Source organism: Passer domesticus, chromosome 1, assembly GCF_036417665.1.
Source record: "Passer domesticus isolate bPasDom1 chromosome 1, bPasDom1.hap1, whole genome shotgun sequence".
In the NCBI taxonomy this organism is placed as follows: Eukaryota; Metazoa; Chordata; class Aves; order Passeriformes; family Passeridae; genus Passer; species Passer domesticus.
In genome coordinates this window covers 105,379,378-105,395,975 of record NC_087474.1, presented here as the reverse complement: position 1 = coordinate 105,395,975, position 16,598 = coordinate 105,379,378, and the positions used below count along the sequence as shown (strand labels likewise).

The 16,598-nt window shown below is 34.8% G+C and overlaps 1 protein-coding gene across 2 annotated transcripts in view; it reads left to right on the top strand.

Moving 5' to 3' along the window:
• The window catches only part of DOK6 (docking protein 6), a 251,085-nt gene that overhangs the window by 133,127 nt on the left and 101,360 nt on the right, over window positions 1–16,598 (top strand). For both annotated transcript variants that reach the window (XM_064432502.1, XM_064432511.1), the window contains exon 4: window positions 11,279–11,398. In XM_064432502.1, coding sequence (XP_064288572.1) covers window positions 11,279–11,398 — 120 coding nt within the window. The remainder of the gene's footprint in view (window positions 1–11,278; window positions 11,399–16,598) is intronic.

Genomic DNA, 16,598 nt, shown 5'->3' with positions numbered 1-16,598 from the left:
ACAATGTTCATGACATCTGTGTGATGCAAGAAGCAGTGCTCCCAGCATATGTCACTGAATATAGCAGTACTGTCCTGCTAATAAATGCTGTCCTTGCTGCTGTATCATCATGCTCACCAGCAATAAAGTAGAAATCAGCAATATTCAGATATGTACATAACCCCTACCTTATGTTTGTCTTACAATATTTCCAGCGTGTGCTGAGTATAAATAGCTTTCTTCTCATATGGCATTTCATGTCGACAATCATCCTGTTTTTTCTGGGAAGAGTTTATTATTTCTGGAAAGTGTTTATTATTTTCTGTACAAATATGATTTAGATGAAGATATAGTTTACTGTAGTTAAGAACCAGCTGGAAAAGAACTCTAAGAATCATACATGTCATTAACTATTCCTTCAAATGCAATGCCCTGCTATGCATTTCTTGATGTCTGGATATATCCTTGGGTTCATATCCTATCAATATGTGTAATTTTAATTAAAATGTAGACATGATTATAATAAGAATTTATATTGTAAGACAGCAATCTAAGTGAATAGTCTTAACATCTTAATACCTAAAAGCTAATTTATAAAGTCTATGATCATAGTAGGAGAAATGTGAGGAGGAAGAAGTTGGAAGGAGAGCTGTATGTTTCTACATATTGTTTGTTGATCTACTTTATAGGCAGTTTGTAAATGCATGCCTGATAAGTTAAGAAAATACAGGTAGCCCATGAATTATGAGATTTTAAGTAATTTTATTTTTTTAAGGTTATCACAGCTATAATCTCCTTTGTGAATCAAATAGTTGACAGTATGTGAAAATTTGTATGTATGCTGATGAAGGCTATTTTGAATTCTAGTGGGTCCTATGAATGCTTTCTGTGATGGAGGTCATGATGAAAAACTACAGATTTATAACTTGAGATGGCATATTTGTAAAAATCTTCATTCAGATTTGGCAGTTTGTACTTATAAACATTATATATGTATTTGTTGATATAAACTTTGGGCTTCATGAGGGATCAAATCAAGGGAGTAAATGAAGTTGTCCATTTTTGTCTGATATAAAAAGAAAAGATTTCTCTCTTCCTAGCTCAGTAAAGCATTATTTCTCCAAAATGCTACTTGTCATTTGTATAGCAAGTTTTTTTCAATCATGCTTCAATCTATTATATTGCAATACTAGTTTTGGGCAGGGAAACTAATTTCTTTAATTATATATGTTATCATGATTCTATGCAAAGACATATGTTAGGGTTTATTGTGAAAATGTAAAGAATAATAATTGTCTTCCTACCCTTATCCAATTCAAGAAAAAAAAAGGACAGAATTATGTGTATAGTAGCTCTTTATTAATTGCTTGTTATTATAATCTCATTGTAAGACTGTGATCCAGGAAAAAAAACCTAAAGTCATACTTACTTGTTTTGACTAAATTAATAAACCCCTGCTCAGACTCACCATAAAACTAAGAGGAGCTTTTTAAATTTTTTTTTAAGGCAGTGGGACTTAGGAGGAAGCCACTCCAAGCAGAAGGAAGAGCAGCATTTAAGGCAGCCATTTTCCCGTTTAAAATCATTAATGCAGAAAATAGGAAAGGCATATGGCAGCATAAGAATTACACTTTTGCCCATTAGTTGAGTGTGCTGATGGTGCTGAGTAACTCCTTTTCAAATGACAGTGATCAAATTTCTCGTCCCTGCCATTAAAACTCATTTCTCTGTAGAATTTTCTAGATTGCTTTCTCCACTGAAAGGTATCAGCCATGGATTTGAATTTAGCCTAAGTCATGAGAAATTGGAATCTTTTGCCTAGAGTCTCAGTAAGGAGCACAGAAGACCAATCTTTGCCAGTGTATGATTTCATCTCCTCCGTAAAGGAGAGGCTAATCCTTCCCCTCCCCTCTAGTTGTGTGTGTGCCTAAAATTCACAAATAAGCTGTTAGTGAGCAATTGATCACCGGTGTGCATTAATTACAGCTACGTCTTCTGTAGATACTGTTTCTCACTGTAATCAGCCCCTCTGATTTACAGACCTAAATACTAATCTTTTGCTGCAGTTCTTGCTTTATATAGTTCAAAATATTAAATTTAAACATTTTTTAATACTTTCATGGTGAGTTGTTTACCCTTAAGTAAAGATGAAAGATTTTAAATAAAGCAATCTTTCATCTGTGAGTCTCCAGTTAACATGCCCTAAACCATTTCAGCAGAGCTCTTGAAGTTTCCAATGATTTAATCTTGGTATTTTCTGTAAGATTGCATTTGTCATGACTTATTTTCTTGGAGAAAAATGACATATAATTGAAGATGGATCTATTTACTGTTTTCCTGGTTCAGCAAAGGACATGTTTTTACTGTTCCGAATCTTAGAAGTCTACTGAATTAAAAAAGAAAAAGAAAAAATGTCCTATTAAAGTAATGAAAGTATGGATTATGAGTTTCAGCTTCAAGCATCTGTATCTTCTCAGGGAGTCATTTGTGTCTCTTACTTGTCAATCATGACGTAGAGATCTCAGTGGTGTATAGTACAAACCCACTAATCTAAAATTTCCTATTTTAGATGCAATTTTTTTTGGAAGACTGTTATTTACAGGAAATAGATGGAAAGCATCTATTTTCATAAACATTCGAAGAATGTCCATTTTCATTAAATATGTACTAATTTAAATAATGTTTATATATATCAAATGTAGAACTTCACTTTATACTGCGAATAAAAGATACAAGTTTAAAATGAGAGTAAGAAATTGATAATGAAAAAGTAATCCCCTTTGGGTTTAAATTCTGTAGATGTGAAATTTGAGAAAGACTTTTCTAATTATATTTCCTTTGGTACTAACTCTAGACTATGAACTTTTAAGATTTATTTCTTTACAGTAGCACCACATTAAAAGCCCCCAAGAATAAAGTGGAAGACACAGAGTCATTTTGAGCTAATATTTTGTTCTGCCTCAGAGTAAAGTTTTTATGCAACTGAGAATCAAGTAGAGCGCATACTGCATTATGATCTCAGAGATTATTTCAGTCAGTAATTGCTTTGAATGAGTTTCTTTACACTTGCAATGCCATAAAAACTTTCTTGACTCTCTTAGTAGCAAGGACTCACATATTCAAAAACAATAGTTTTAGAGTTTGGGGGGAAAATTTGCATTTGCATTGGACAATGGAAACACAGGAAGAAAAACATTTATTCCTTCTTTGTTATTATGAAAGTCATGTGTAGCACCATCCAGGAAAAATTTCCTAGCCTTTTTACATTAGAAGAGGGCAACAATAACACTGCCCTCTGTGCTTGGCCAAAATTGCACAACTTTTAATAAATCTTAAGTATTCATAACTTGAAGTCTTGCTTTAGTTAGGCATGTTTAGCCAAAGAAAAGAAGGGAGATTGCAAAAACTTCCAAGTGTTTTAGTTACTGTCTGCTCCTAATGATTTAATGCAGAAGATATTCAGATGGCTGGGGTGAAAGTTATATGTTCAAAGGCATAAGAGCAATGAAGCATTTAGTGGAAATAGAATGTAGTTTTTCTTCTGTGTATTGAAAATAGTCCTTTTAACTTTTAATTTTGTAAAGGAGACTAATACTCTTAAAATTATTTGTGTAATCTAACAATATTTCTGATCTTCAAGTGACAAGATTTGTCAATACTTCAAAAATAAAACTGAATATTTAGGGTATTGAAAAAGAAAAGTGAGAGGAACTCTAGGATTTGTACCTAGAATTTGTTTATTTGGGTATTGGATTCCCTTAGTAGACCATAACTTAAACACTTGAAAATGGAAACATTTGCACAGAAGGTATTAAATTTCCCATTCATTTAAAAACCAGCACTATAATTTTCCCAAGAGGAATAAAAATGTTGTGGGAGTAGACTAAATCTGAAATGCTACCAATTTTTAAGCTAGAAAAAGGCTATTGCTGACTGCCAGTAATGGGATAGCAGCAAAAGTTGATGTGATAGCATCCTCTTTGTGTTACGTTCCTTGGTGACAGACCTTTTTTGGACACTTGACTGATGGTGTTTATGCCATTCCCACTACTGACACGCTGCCTGAGGTTATTTTACTTTCATGCCATTGCAATTTAACATTAATAACAGTTGAAACAGGTATGAACTGACAGTCCTGGGGAACTGTATAATTCCCACGTCAGATTCTTGTTACTGGCCCATTAGTTTCAGACAAAATGTAAATGTTTCTTCTATGTTTAGGCAGGTTTTCATAATTCTTTCTTTGCACTTTAAAGAAAGTTTGAAAGTTAAGGAAAGTTTGAATTGAGAATGAAATTTTGCCAGGCATATTTTTGGGTAATGATGTTGGCTCACTGTTGATCTGTTGGACATACTAAGACTTGATAAACATTTGTGGTATAATGAGGGCTGCTAGTCTCCAGCATGAAGTAGAATACATAATTTTAAAGAATATTTATAAATCTACCCTCAAGGACTAATTTATCCACTGAATCACATTTTCTTCCTGCAATGGCATCATTCATTTCTGTAGGACTAATCACAGACTAAGGTGATATATGCTTCTTATTAATAGTAGAAATTGCCATTTTCATGAAGAAAAAAAGGAAGACAAATGTCCTGTAGTTACATTAGCAGTAATATGGAGCAAAGGAAATTCCTTCCTTGTAGGCTATTCATTTTCCCATAGACTCTCCGTTTTTCAAACAAGTTGTCAGAGTACTGTTTCTGTATGGAAACTACTTTCTCAAGCAGCATTGCATATGGGGAACTTTGCCTCTTGCTGCTTTAATGGACAAGAGTTTCATAGACAGTAACATCAATATGACAAATCTCTTAAAATACTTTTCTTGCCTTCAAAATTATTGACTTAACACTGTGCATGTTTATATTATAGACAGGACAATAGACAGACTAGTAGCTGAGTGCTGGTTATGTGAAATCTCTTATCAGACCTGCAGAAACAAATGGGGTATTTTCATGAAAATGTCAGCTTTTATATATCGCAGTAAATACAGACATATGCAGCAGGCTATTTGCAAATATAGGTACATAATTAGATAAATTATCAGAACCCTGTTCTTGATAAATCTTGCATCTCCAGATAAGTGTGGTAGAAATAAGAGTTTTAAAAGCTAATAAATGTCCTTTGGTAATTATTGCAATTAACTGTACTGCCATTATGCCAACTCAAGTTTAAAATAGTACATAATTGGGAAATGAAAGTTTCTTTTTGTATATATATTTTTGTATAATACTTAGACCATAATAAAAAAGTAATGCTCAAATGAAATGTATATCTTTAGATTAATGGTATAGTCGAAAATATGAATGATTTTTAATAGCTGTAATTCATTCAATAGTAAGGGTGTTTTCATATTAAAATGCAGAAACGACAAGTTTTGCAGGAACATGACTCACCAAGAGTATTTCCAAAGAATATTTTCAGGTTTCCTTTAACACATTTTGCCGCTGCTAGAATATGTAGCATTTTCAGTAAGTTAATATGAGTTAACAGTATATGTGGTTTCCTGTCATGAGATCCCTTGTCTTTTGGTTCAATGATTTACACTTAAGTAATAGCAAAACACTTTACTCCAGGTGAAATATTCAAAAGTCACCATTCAAGAAAAATACGAGAAAGTTTCCTTAGAAGTAGTGTTATTTGAAACACAAGGAAAAATCCCATATATGAGTCCCACATGTCATAAGATACCTTCAAATATAATTGGTCAATAAAAAAATAATCTTAATAAACCAGTAATTCTCAGAGTTGCAGCCCATTATCTCTGTTCCTTTCTACTTAAAACCAAGTTTTAGTCTACATACAGAATGCTTTTCTATTCTTTCACAATAAATAGAATGCATGTCCCCTTCATTGCTTCCCGGCTATCACTCAATGAAAATTTGCCAAATTCATGCATAGGCTGTGTTAATCAGTAATACTTTATTATACAAAATAAGCTCTATCCCTCTGTTCCTCTGGGCAAAGATATGAAACAGCCACATTGCTTTAGATTTATATCTGTATTTGAGTGTGTGTGATGTGCTCTAGTAAAAGTACCCAAAGTAACAGAGACATGGTTAAATAACATATTTAAAATATTTATAAAATCAAATTATTTTCAAACCATCAAAGGATGATCTATATCCTGATAAAGGAGAGATGTTTTTAAGGTATTATTGATTTTGATAAGAAATTACATGCCTGCTGGCAGTAGTATTATTTGCTAGTGAAAAAAAAATAATTAAGTTGCTTCATATATTTTATGTGGTGCAGTATAATAGCACATCAATCCTGTGGGAATTTTATAAAATTTTTTCTTATTAACTTCTAATTAAGCCTGAGTGATTTTTAGAAGAGATAAACTGTCACATTTTTCAGAATCATCTTTCCTTCTTGGTAGAGAATATCAGGTTTAAATCCTACTAATTTAGGCAGAAAAGATCCTTCAGTTTCATTTAGGGTAACAATATTTAGTTGGATTTATTCCTCTTATAGACATCATTTAGAAGGAAGAAGAGCTAAACAATTTGCACAGCAAATACATAAAAAATGTTTCAGAAATTAAGAAATAAACATTTCACATTTATGAAGTTTGACACCAGGTAAAACATGAAGATGTAAGTAAGGTTTTTTTAATTTGCACAAGGACTATGTTATCCCCCTCTAAAATTGTAGACATGCTATTTCCAGCCTAAATTCTTAACCTCATCACTTTATGTGGTCTGCATGAGAAGGGAAGGAGGCCTGTCTCTCTAGAAGGTGCATATAAATTGAGCCCTTTTATTTACACATTCAGTAAACTGATGCTTATAGTGTTGAAGTGGATCTCCTGAAATGGAGGGCACTGGACTGAGCAGGAGGGGTCAGCACTTTGGGGCTTTGTCTCAGCCTAGAGGCATCCAACTGTGCTGGCAACTTGTGGTGGTGGGAAATGGAATGCTGCTGTAGGATTGTGCCATGTGAACACAGAAGGAAAACGTGAAAACCCATGAAGTTACCAGGATTCAGAAGGTGTTTGGTTAAGTCCATACACAAAATGCATCCTAAGTTAGGAGGCTGAAAACAGTCCGTCCTCTAGCCTTAGACATCTAGAGTATCTAGAGGCCAGATAGAAAGAGATCTAGAGGGTTTCTGTGGACAGTGAATTTGAAATGGGTCCATATATGTTTCATTGTCACTCACCCCCTCTCAGCAGAGAATGTTGTGTATAATGATTTCTTTTAAAGTGTAAGTAGCAGAAGAACACTTCTACTATGACAAATTCCTATCTCCATCACAATTTGCCAACATTATTCCATCATTGCTATTGTATCAACAAACCAACAGCATCTTGTGGTGTCACCTATGTCCAAGACAGTGGTCAGACTAGGTATAGCACCACTGTAATCACCTGAGAACTGAAGCAGAAATGACACATAGCCTCGGGCATGACCTAAAATTCGGATCAGCTGCAGGAAAATATTGTCAATAGTAAGCTGAGTAAGAAGCTTACAGATTTGTTCTCAGTAATGTTTCTTGTGCAGTAAACAGTTCCTATTTAAGGTCTTCCATCTCTGCATTTTATCTCACCTCATGAGATTTTTATTGTAGAATTTTATAATTAAATAACAGTGAAGATAAAAATGCAGGTATTTTGATTTTATTTATAGCTGTGAAAGCATGCTTTACAATTTATCACTCAGTCCAGGAATTCAGTTATCTTAAAAGGAAAATAAATTTTTCAATGACAAGTTCCAGTTACGACTAAAAACTCCGCATTTGCCACCAATAAATCTAATCTGCATGCATTAAAGAGGACAATTTTGCTGACACTTTTTTATTACTTGGTTCCATAGTAATATTTCATCTGTTTCAGTATATGCATGTAATCAAAATAAGAAAGTAACTGAGATATCTCTGTTTTCTGATGTGGTATCTGGCATTCTTAAAGATTGCTGCCATGACACATTTATGTACTCTAAATTATAATAATTTTTTTTGGTATCATAAATAATATTTAATTTGTTACCCAGAATAATATTTAATTTGTTACCCAGAAACCCAAGACATTCTGTAGACATTTTACAAAAGAATGTCACGTTGCTTTATTGATGCGCATGGTGAAAGGAGAATCGGGGGTTTAGTTTTGAAAAGTGACTCACCTGCTTCTAAAAGAAAGGTTTCACATGTCCATCAAGGAAAAGGTAGAAGGCAATTCCCTGCAAGTAAGCAATCGCTATCAGAATGCATTAGGCAGAACTAACTCATACATTACCTTCATACCCTTGACCTTCCAGACACATTTGTAGATAACGTTGATTCTTCTGACAGCAGACACAAATCCTCACAGTTCTATGGGCAGATATTTCAGTTCTGCATTGAAACTATATTTCCTGTAGCATCAAGTCAATCATTTCTGTAAGACAGAAATTTTGAGTTATACAGCAGTACAATGCATGCTATAGCCTACACTTTGCAAAATATAGCCATGATCTTAGAATGCTCATACCAAGATAAGTTACTTCTGTATGGCAGTTGGAGAATGGTCTAATCTGAGCCTAATCATCAGTGTCAGGCAGCAATAAGGCAGCAGCTTGAAATAAACTGCCAGAGAACACTCTGAAAAGGGGTTTTTTGGATCCAAACTTTCAAGACCTAGATGTTCCTGTAAAAGAGATAAGTAAGTAGAATGTGGAGACAAAACAAGGACACACAGAAGAAACAGCTTCCTAGAGCACTTTGTTTGTTTCCAAAAACATCTACTGGAAATTTGGTGTGAGAATACATATAAGTTGAATTCGTAGCTTTTATGTGAGTTCTCTTTTGAATATATATTGATGTTAAACTGGATTTATGGGATTACCAGTGTGTTTCACTTTCTTCTCAGATATTTGTAATATTAGAAAGGTTAGGTAAGTGTTTGTTTACCATCATGTCATTCTACATTTTCAGTACAAGCCCTTTCAGTCTGGGTGCAAGCACAATGAAAAAAAAGTAATAAAATGCAGATTTTGTAAAATACATAAAATGTTATATCCTGGCTACGCTCCAGGAAAAATTGCAGGCTTTATATGGAGCTATGCATTCTGTCAGCATATATATTGTTCTGTGACACAGATTAGCTAGAAAAGAAGCAGAAAAAGAAAAAAAAAAAACCATGGGAGAGCCTGTCAAGATTTGCACTGTCACCTTTGTGCTACCAGATTTGCCCATTGATTGCCCTGCCTTCATCTATAATTGGAAGCAGATGTTGGGTAACTCAATGGCATCTCAACTCTCTTACCTGTGTACTGGTGCCCTGCTCCCTTGCCCCATCCACATGCTGCCAGAATAGGGCAGCGTGGCTTAGGGTCCAGTTCTATCATCTATGTCCCTGGCATGAAACTGTCTCCATGGGAAAATGGGATTATAAGGTGTGGCTTCAGTTCAAAAGACCTCACAAGTATCCAAGGAAATGGCAAACGCTGAAAGAGGGGAAGGGAAAATATACAGGAAATTTCTTCATGTATGAGTAGAATAATTTTGGAAGTAGGTCTTTGAACAAACTCATCTTCCTTCTTTTAAAAGCTGTAAAAATTTACTGCTTTCCAGAGATAAGCCTATTTTCTCCTTGCTTCTGTCAGGGAGGCAGCATCCATAGCAGTGTTGAAAAAACAGTGTCCTGTTACCTCAATATTTTCTTTTCACCTATGAAGCTAAATGTCATCTATATGTTACTGATATAATGTTCTGTCTCTTACCACTAGAAGGTGAGGATATTATGAGATGACCAACTTTGGGAATCTGTCCTGAGACAAAGACTGCAAAAAAGCAGGAAGGGTTAAGGGATACCACTTTCCTCACAACACTCTGAAGAAGCACCCCCAAAATCTTGTGACAACAACCATATTTGGTTCTCAAAAATTCCGAAATAGGCTCTGTTATTTCAGCTGTTTGGCTGGGAACTTTGTCAGCTGATAGTCAGAATAACTCAGGAATTATATGGATCTGTTCCTGGATTATTCAAGACGCTGAACAAAAGAAGGTATCCAAAGGTTCTTGGAGACCTGGAGCTGCGTGCCTGTCTCTCTTTCTTGTCCAGCAAATGTTTATATGAGATCTATATCTAACCAGGGAAGCATCTGAGGACTGTACCAATTAGGCTTAGAAGAGTTTTTCTCAGATAAAAAAAATTCACTAATTCCAGTGATTCATCATCACTAAATGCTTTAGGGCTTGTATGCAGTATTTTTCTCTCTCCCAGTTTCAGCAGTGCATTAGAGAGATTGTCACAAAATTATTTTTCCAATGTCCCCAGAAAAAGGACTGAAAACCTGGCAGTTTAATGCAAACATTTCTAGATCACTGGATCCCCCTCACTGTCACAGATGATCAGATAGAGACTACTGTGGCCATGGAGGCTGAATGAGTTTGTAGTGCGGAGCCTGCTCTCCAGAAACTTTCCCTTAGGTGAAGTCTTTCCTGCAAATAAAAGACAGTCAGGGTAGTTGCATGATTTTTCTTGGTGGTAGTTTCACACTGTGTTGGCTCCAAATTGAGATTATGCATGTTTGACCCATGCCAGGGATTTCATGATGTTAAATTTGGGAAGTGGATAGAATAAAGCTGAAGTTGAACAGGAGGATGCTGTGTTGTGTGTGGGAATTATGCCTTGTGGAGTCCACATTTTGGTGGACTGGCAGATACAAACCTCTCATATTGCATCCATGGGAAAGTCAACTAAAAGGATTGGGAGGTTTTGAATGTTCTTAAAAATGTTTCAGCTAATGACCAAGTTGCCCTGAGACAAAAAGAAGGTGAACAGAACTGAAGAAATTAATTGTTCAGCATACCTTGACAGACATAGTCTTTCACTACAGCAGAGAGGGAAATTTGGCATTTGAAGAACGTTTTATAACTGTTTTTCCTTTGCTCTTAGAAAAATGCTCTAACACCTTTAGAAAAAGAAATTACCTTAAGATTTCAGACTTCTACTAAGAGTTCTACTAAAAAGTAGTAAAGAACATTTCAGCTATTATATATGAAGTTTTTCTAAATTGCATTTTTTTTCAAGAGGGCCTACTAGAAATATACTGCCTTGAAAATTCACTATTCCTCTTCTTTGTTAGCTCCACCTCCTATCCTCAAATTTGAGGGTGGAAGATGCAGTCCTAATAGTGTAACCCTTTTTAAAAGTTCATAAATTGAGGCAAAGAAATTATTGTGGGACTTTATGCTAATAACTCATATTTCAACACAAACATATTGTGATAAACCTTGTCAGTCAGAAAGTATTTTCACACCTTTTTTTTTTTTTAAATATCAACATGAATGGATTTCTTTCTGTTTCCTCAGAGCTAGAGGCAGAGGAGTGGTGCAAGCATCTTTGCATGGAATGTCTAGGGGCCAGGCTCAATGATATAAGTCTTGGGGAACCAGATTTGCTTGCTGCTGGAGTCCAGAGAGAACAAAATGGTAAGTAAATTTTTATTTACTCCTAGTTCTGTTCTTAGGTGATATCCCATTTCATCTTTGCATGCGCTTGTTGTTGTAAGGACTTTTGCTAGTAGCTGGGAGCACATCCTTAGTAACTAAACATTTGGATATTCTTTTGAAGTTCAAGCCTATTTTTTTTAATAAATAAAAATTATTAAATTCCATGCCAAATAATACATATAGAGTGACTTTGTGTCTTCATTGTGTCCAGATTTCCCTGTCATGGGAAATGACGGCCATGACCCTTCTGTTTCTGGAAATGATGGCTTCTGTGCAGAGGAATAAAGCAGCAGCTGTTGTTTTGCAGCCTTTTAAGGACAGCGATGAACATACCAACAGCAATTTGAACCACAAAACACATATTTGCTTTAAAATCCTACCTGGCTTGAATACTGAAGTCGGGATCATCTAAATGCTGTCAAATATGGGTGAAAAGGGCAGTGACAGATGTTAGTCAGCACTAAGCCTGAGTTGTAAGTCTTCATCTAAAGGCTATTTGGATTAGACACATGCACAGGAAGAATGCTAGTGGATGGAATAGGCAATAACAAAAGAAAATCTGTGATTACCCTGTCATTTAATTCCTATTAATGAACACGAGGGCAACACAAAATGTGCTCATTTAGTCCTCCCTAAATTACAGCTCTCAATGATTATTACTGTCTTGATGCTTTTATAAGATCCAATAGCTTTCAACAAAGTAATAACACACACTGCCTCAATGGTCATAAAATATCAAGCCAGCTATCATTATAAACAAAATTACGTAATTAAATTATAGAATGGATGGCACTATATTTATTATATCATTTCTCTGAACCTAATAGCACACAGCATGAAATACACAGAAATCTTTAAGGAATTCTGTTCAAAAAGCAGACATGTTGAAATGGGATTTAAAAGAAGTTCAAATGTTCATAAAGTTGTTTACCTGCTATGAGACACAGAATTCAATTTGTGGTCTCAAACTACTTTACAAAGGGAGAGCTACTAATGTTGTAGGAAAGTGATAATGATCAGACAGCACTCAAAGCACCCCATCTGCTATATGTTCATAGGCTGTAGGTATAAAACTCATCTGCATGCTACTGAAGAGAGAACTGTGTGAACAGGTGGAGGTCTTTCACAAATGTGAAAGGAAATAAACCTCATCAAAAAGCCTGGGATGTGAACAGAAAAGTAGTTTGAAATTTGTCGAGCTCTTTCTGCAGTGAATTCATGTACTCTCCAGCAGCTTTTGGACATAGATGCCAAATATTACATTTTATCATGTTCTTGAAAGAGATCCAGTTAGATACACATGACCTCCAGGAGGCATATATTAGTTCTGTTGTATTAACTAGTCTTGATTCAATTGACTTAGTCTAGAAATTAATTGCAGTGTTACCAACCAGCATATATGACCATAATTAGCATCTTTATTGTTCTAAGTAAATAAATGAAAGGAAACAAAGAGGCAAAGCATGTATTTGTTGTACAAATCACATGAATAATAATGCATGGAGGGTATCATTAGCTGTATTCTTTTAAAACAAGTGACTGAATACATATAATCCAATATTTGATGAGCATACTCTGCTAAATCATTAGTTACAGTACCTCAAACAAGTAATTCTGATACCTATCCTCATCCTTCCCTCATCCCCTTGATGCACAACTTTGCATTTTAATAAGCATGTTTGAAATTCAAAGTTGTCTTGTTCAGAGGCAAAACAAATTCTGTTGTGGATGTCTTTTAATCAACTTAGAAGGAGGAAAATGTGGAGAGATTCTTACTATAGGTATGAAATTTGACATTTTGTTCATTTATCTGTGCTGTGAGAACCTGCAGTTGCACTCAAATTCCTGTAGCAGATTTCTTTAGTTGAGTGGAACCATGCCCTCAGTTTACACTGGTTATCTTACCCTGCAAACCTGGCAGTGTCATTCCCCACATGACAGTGTTATTGAGAAGGTGACTAGTTCCAGGGTGGGATCATTTGGTGATTTCGGTGGCATCATTTCAGATTTTTAGTTTATTTTCTTGAACATTTCCCCCATATGCAGCTTTTACACACATGCTATCAAAAACAGTAGTTCAAAAGATACCTCAAAAACTTTTGAAAGTCTACTGAGCTTTTGCTTATAAATATTCTTGTTGAGCTTTTGTTGCCCTGAAACTGAAAGGTCAAAGTTAATTTTTCAGCTGAAAATTCATGGACAGTGGCTATGTGTATGAAATATCTCAAATCTTGCTCTTTGTGAAAATAACATCTGTGTCAATCTCTGGGTAATTTTTTTTTTTTTGTGTTACAAAAAGCTGAATACCAGCGTACTACCTTTGAATGTCATTCTTCAAAACATATTGCAAGTGTGTCAACTTCATAGAATTCCTCTTGAGTTAGTCAATTTATTAATGCTTACTTGAAACAGAGATGTGAGAATACAGTTTGTAAAACATATAACAATCTCACAACCTCAGCATCTAGTTTTATGCAGGTTCTGTTGCCTGACCCATACAAAGGCTTTCTTTCAGGTCATTGAACAAAAGATATCTCTTACTGTTTGAGCAAGACCACAGATTGTAATAAATATTATAGCCATAATGGGTTTTCAGTTTTGGAATTTTTTTTCACTTTTAAAGGCTAAAAGACATTGAATAATGGTGTCATACTGTTCAGATCTCTATGATATAACAGGTGTTAATACATTAATCCCAAAAGAACAGGTGTATTAAGCATTAATTGCATCCCATTCCACTGAGGTTTTTTTCAAATAGTTACTTTTCAGTAAATATTTTCTGAAATGTGTAAAATTTGGTAAAGATACCTCTTCGGACTAGAAAAGCTAACCTAATAAGGTGGGGGTTGTTTCATTAACTGCTTTACCTTGTCCAAGAGATAATACTTTTAATATGCAGTGTTCTTCATGTGTTCAACTACTTGTCCATTCTTGTTCTTAAAGGACATTTTAATGTTTTAAGGGTGTTCACCAAACATATCAGATAAATAAATTGGCTGTCTCTCAAAAATCCCCAACTTTCTGATGTGTAGATTTGTACTTTCTGGTGTGACACCAAAGCCACTACCCTCAGTTTGAAACATTTAAAATAATTTTTCAGTAATTGCTATTGTATATGCCCTGGGGCCACTAAAATTGCTACTTGTTTTTTATACACAAAAAATTCAATTTCAGAAAATATTTGGTAAAGAAAATATGCATGGTTTCTCACATTTGTTTAATACATCTTTTCATCATTTCTGAGCCTATTTATCCCCTCCGTTTCACTCTTATGGTCCTTCTGAGATGAGCTTTAGATTTGAGAAGGGAAGGCACTTTATTCTCTGTGGCAGGAATGCAACAATATGGTTTTCAAAAAACAATTTGCTCCAAAGGCTGGCAGAACTCTTGTTTGGTGTGCAAAGGCCATACAATCACAAGGCAGTCCTGTCACATGACAATAGAAATCTAAGGTACCTGAAAGAGGCATTCTTTTATACCTCTGGTTGGTCAGTAACCGCCAGTGGATTTGTTTCAGCATATTTGAGCTGTTGTTTGAGCCTCCAGCACCGAGCAGTTCTGCAGTGCAAAATGAGGCAAACTGTGGAGCTGCTGTGCTTCTAGCAGTGGGCTCTGCTGCTGTGTCTTCCAGGAAGGATAGAGAAGACATCTAAGCTACTCTTATGCAAAGCACATCAGTAACAGGAAGCTTCTCACTGGATTTCAGCTCCATTATTGCTTTCCAGAAGTATTACCACAACTCTTGCTGTGCAAACTCTGCTGCAGCAAATGACTATTAGGTGGTTTTCTTTAGAAATTTAAGGCTCACAACTAATGGCTGCTTAGCTTGGAATGATGCACAAATTCCAATTAAACTGAGATGTGAAATGAAGCTTCTGTTGCTCTCCAGCCATTTTACCTTCTCTCTCCTGAAAATCTAAGTGATTTGTTGGTGTACCTCAGCCCTATAGCAGCAACCTTTTTTCTGTTTAAATTTCTTTTCACACCAAGCATGGTCTCTAGTATTTAGTAACTTCCCTTTAGATTATTTGCCGAAGAATTAAAATACATTATGAAAGCAAAAGCAATAGAGGCCTCACTTCAGAATCCTATTCAGGTAATTTATTTAGCATAATGGCAGTGAAGTTTTATATGCAATGATAAGACAAATAATAATACACAGTTATAACTCCATGAAAGAAAATCTGGACTAAGCTGGATTTGATTACACTGTTGACAAGTCTTCTAAGCAATATGCTGTGATTCTTTCATGCACATTTCATAATCCTTACGTTTCTCAAGCTGCTGCTTGATGAAGAAGTTGTGAAAGTAGAGTGTTGACTTCATTTGGAAGAACTGGAAGCTTCCTTTCCAGCACTCAATGCATTTGGAAGCATTTGCAATACACCCCAAAATGTAATGACAAAAACAAATTTTGGGGTTTTGGGGTTCTTTTTTAATTTTTATCTTCCTGGATGATGTCATATATAGAATTTTTCCATTCTCACAAAGGATAGCACTCCAAGGTGACACTATTTTCACTCTTTATAAAAGGAAGCAATTTGAAAGATGTCATCCAATGGACAATATACAATAACAGACTATATTTAATGTAAAAAGGAAATCAGAATATTCAAGATAACATTGGTTTAAAAAGTATTATGTGTAGACAATCAATTTACTTTTTAGGAGCAGGTGCATCTGTTTGGTAAAGGTTCTATTTCTATCAGTTTTAAATAGTAAATAATAGCACTGAAACAGTTGAATACTTGTACTAAATAATTTTCTATTAAAATTTTCTTGTACTAAACCATTTTCTATTAAACTTTACTTGTAAACTTGATGTAAAACTTGAAGAAAATGGGCAAATGTTAAAATGCAAATTTCTAAACTGAAGAAAAGGCCAGATCCATCATTTGCTGCTATATCTTATTTACTCCTAACTCAGTCCTGTGATATCAATATGAGGCTTTTTAATTACGTGTTTTGAGGCTTTATTTAAAAAAAAAAATACTCCATGATAAACCTATTTTTTATTTTCAAAGTCTGGAGAAGTTTGAAAGATAATTGAATTTTTGCTTTTCTCCCTGCCTAATATTTAAATTGGTATTTCATAAAATTACTTCCTTTGTAAGGTTTTTGTTCTTTCATTGGTTTTACCTTCCTTTTTTATTTAAAAACTTTCCACAGGAGCAGCAGT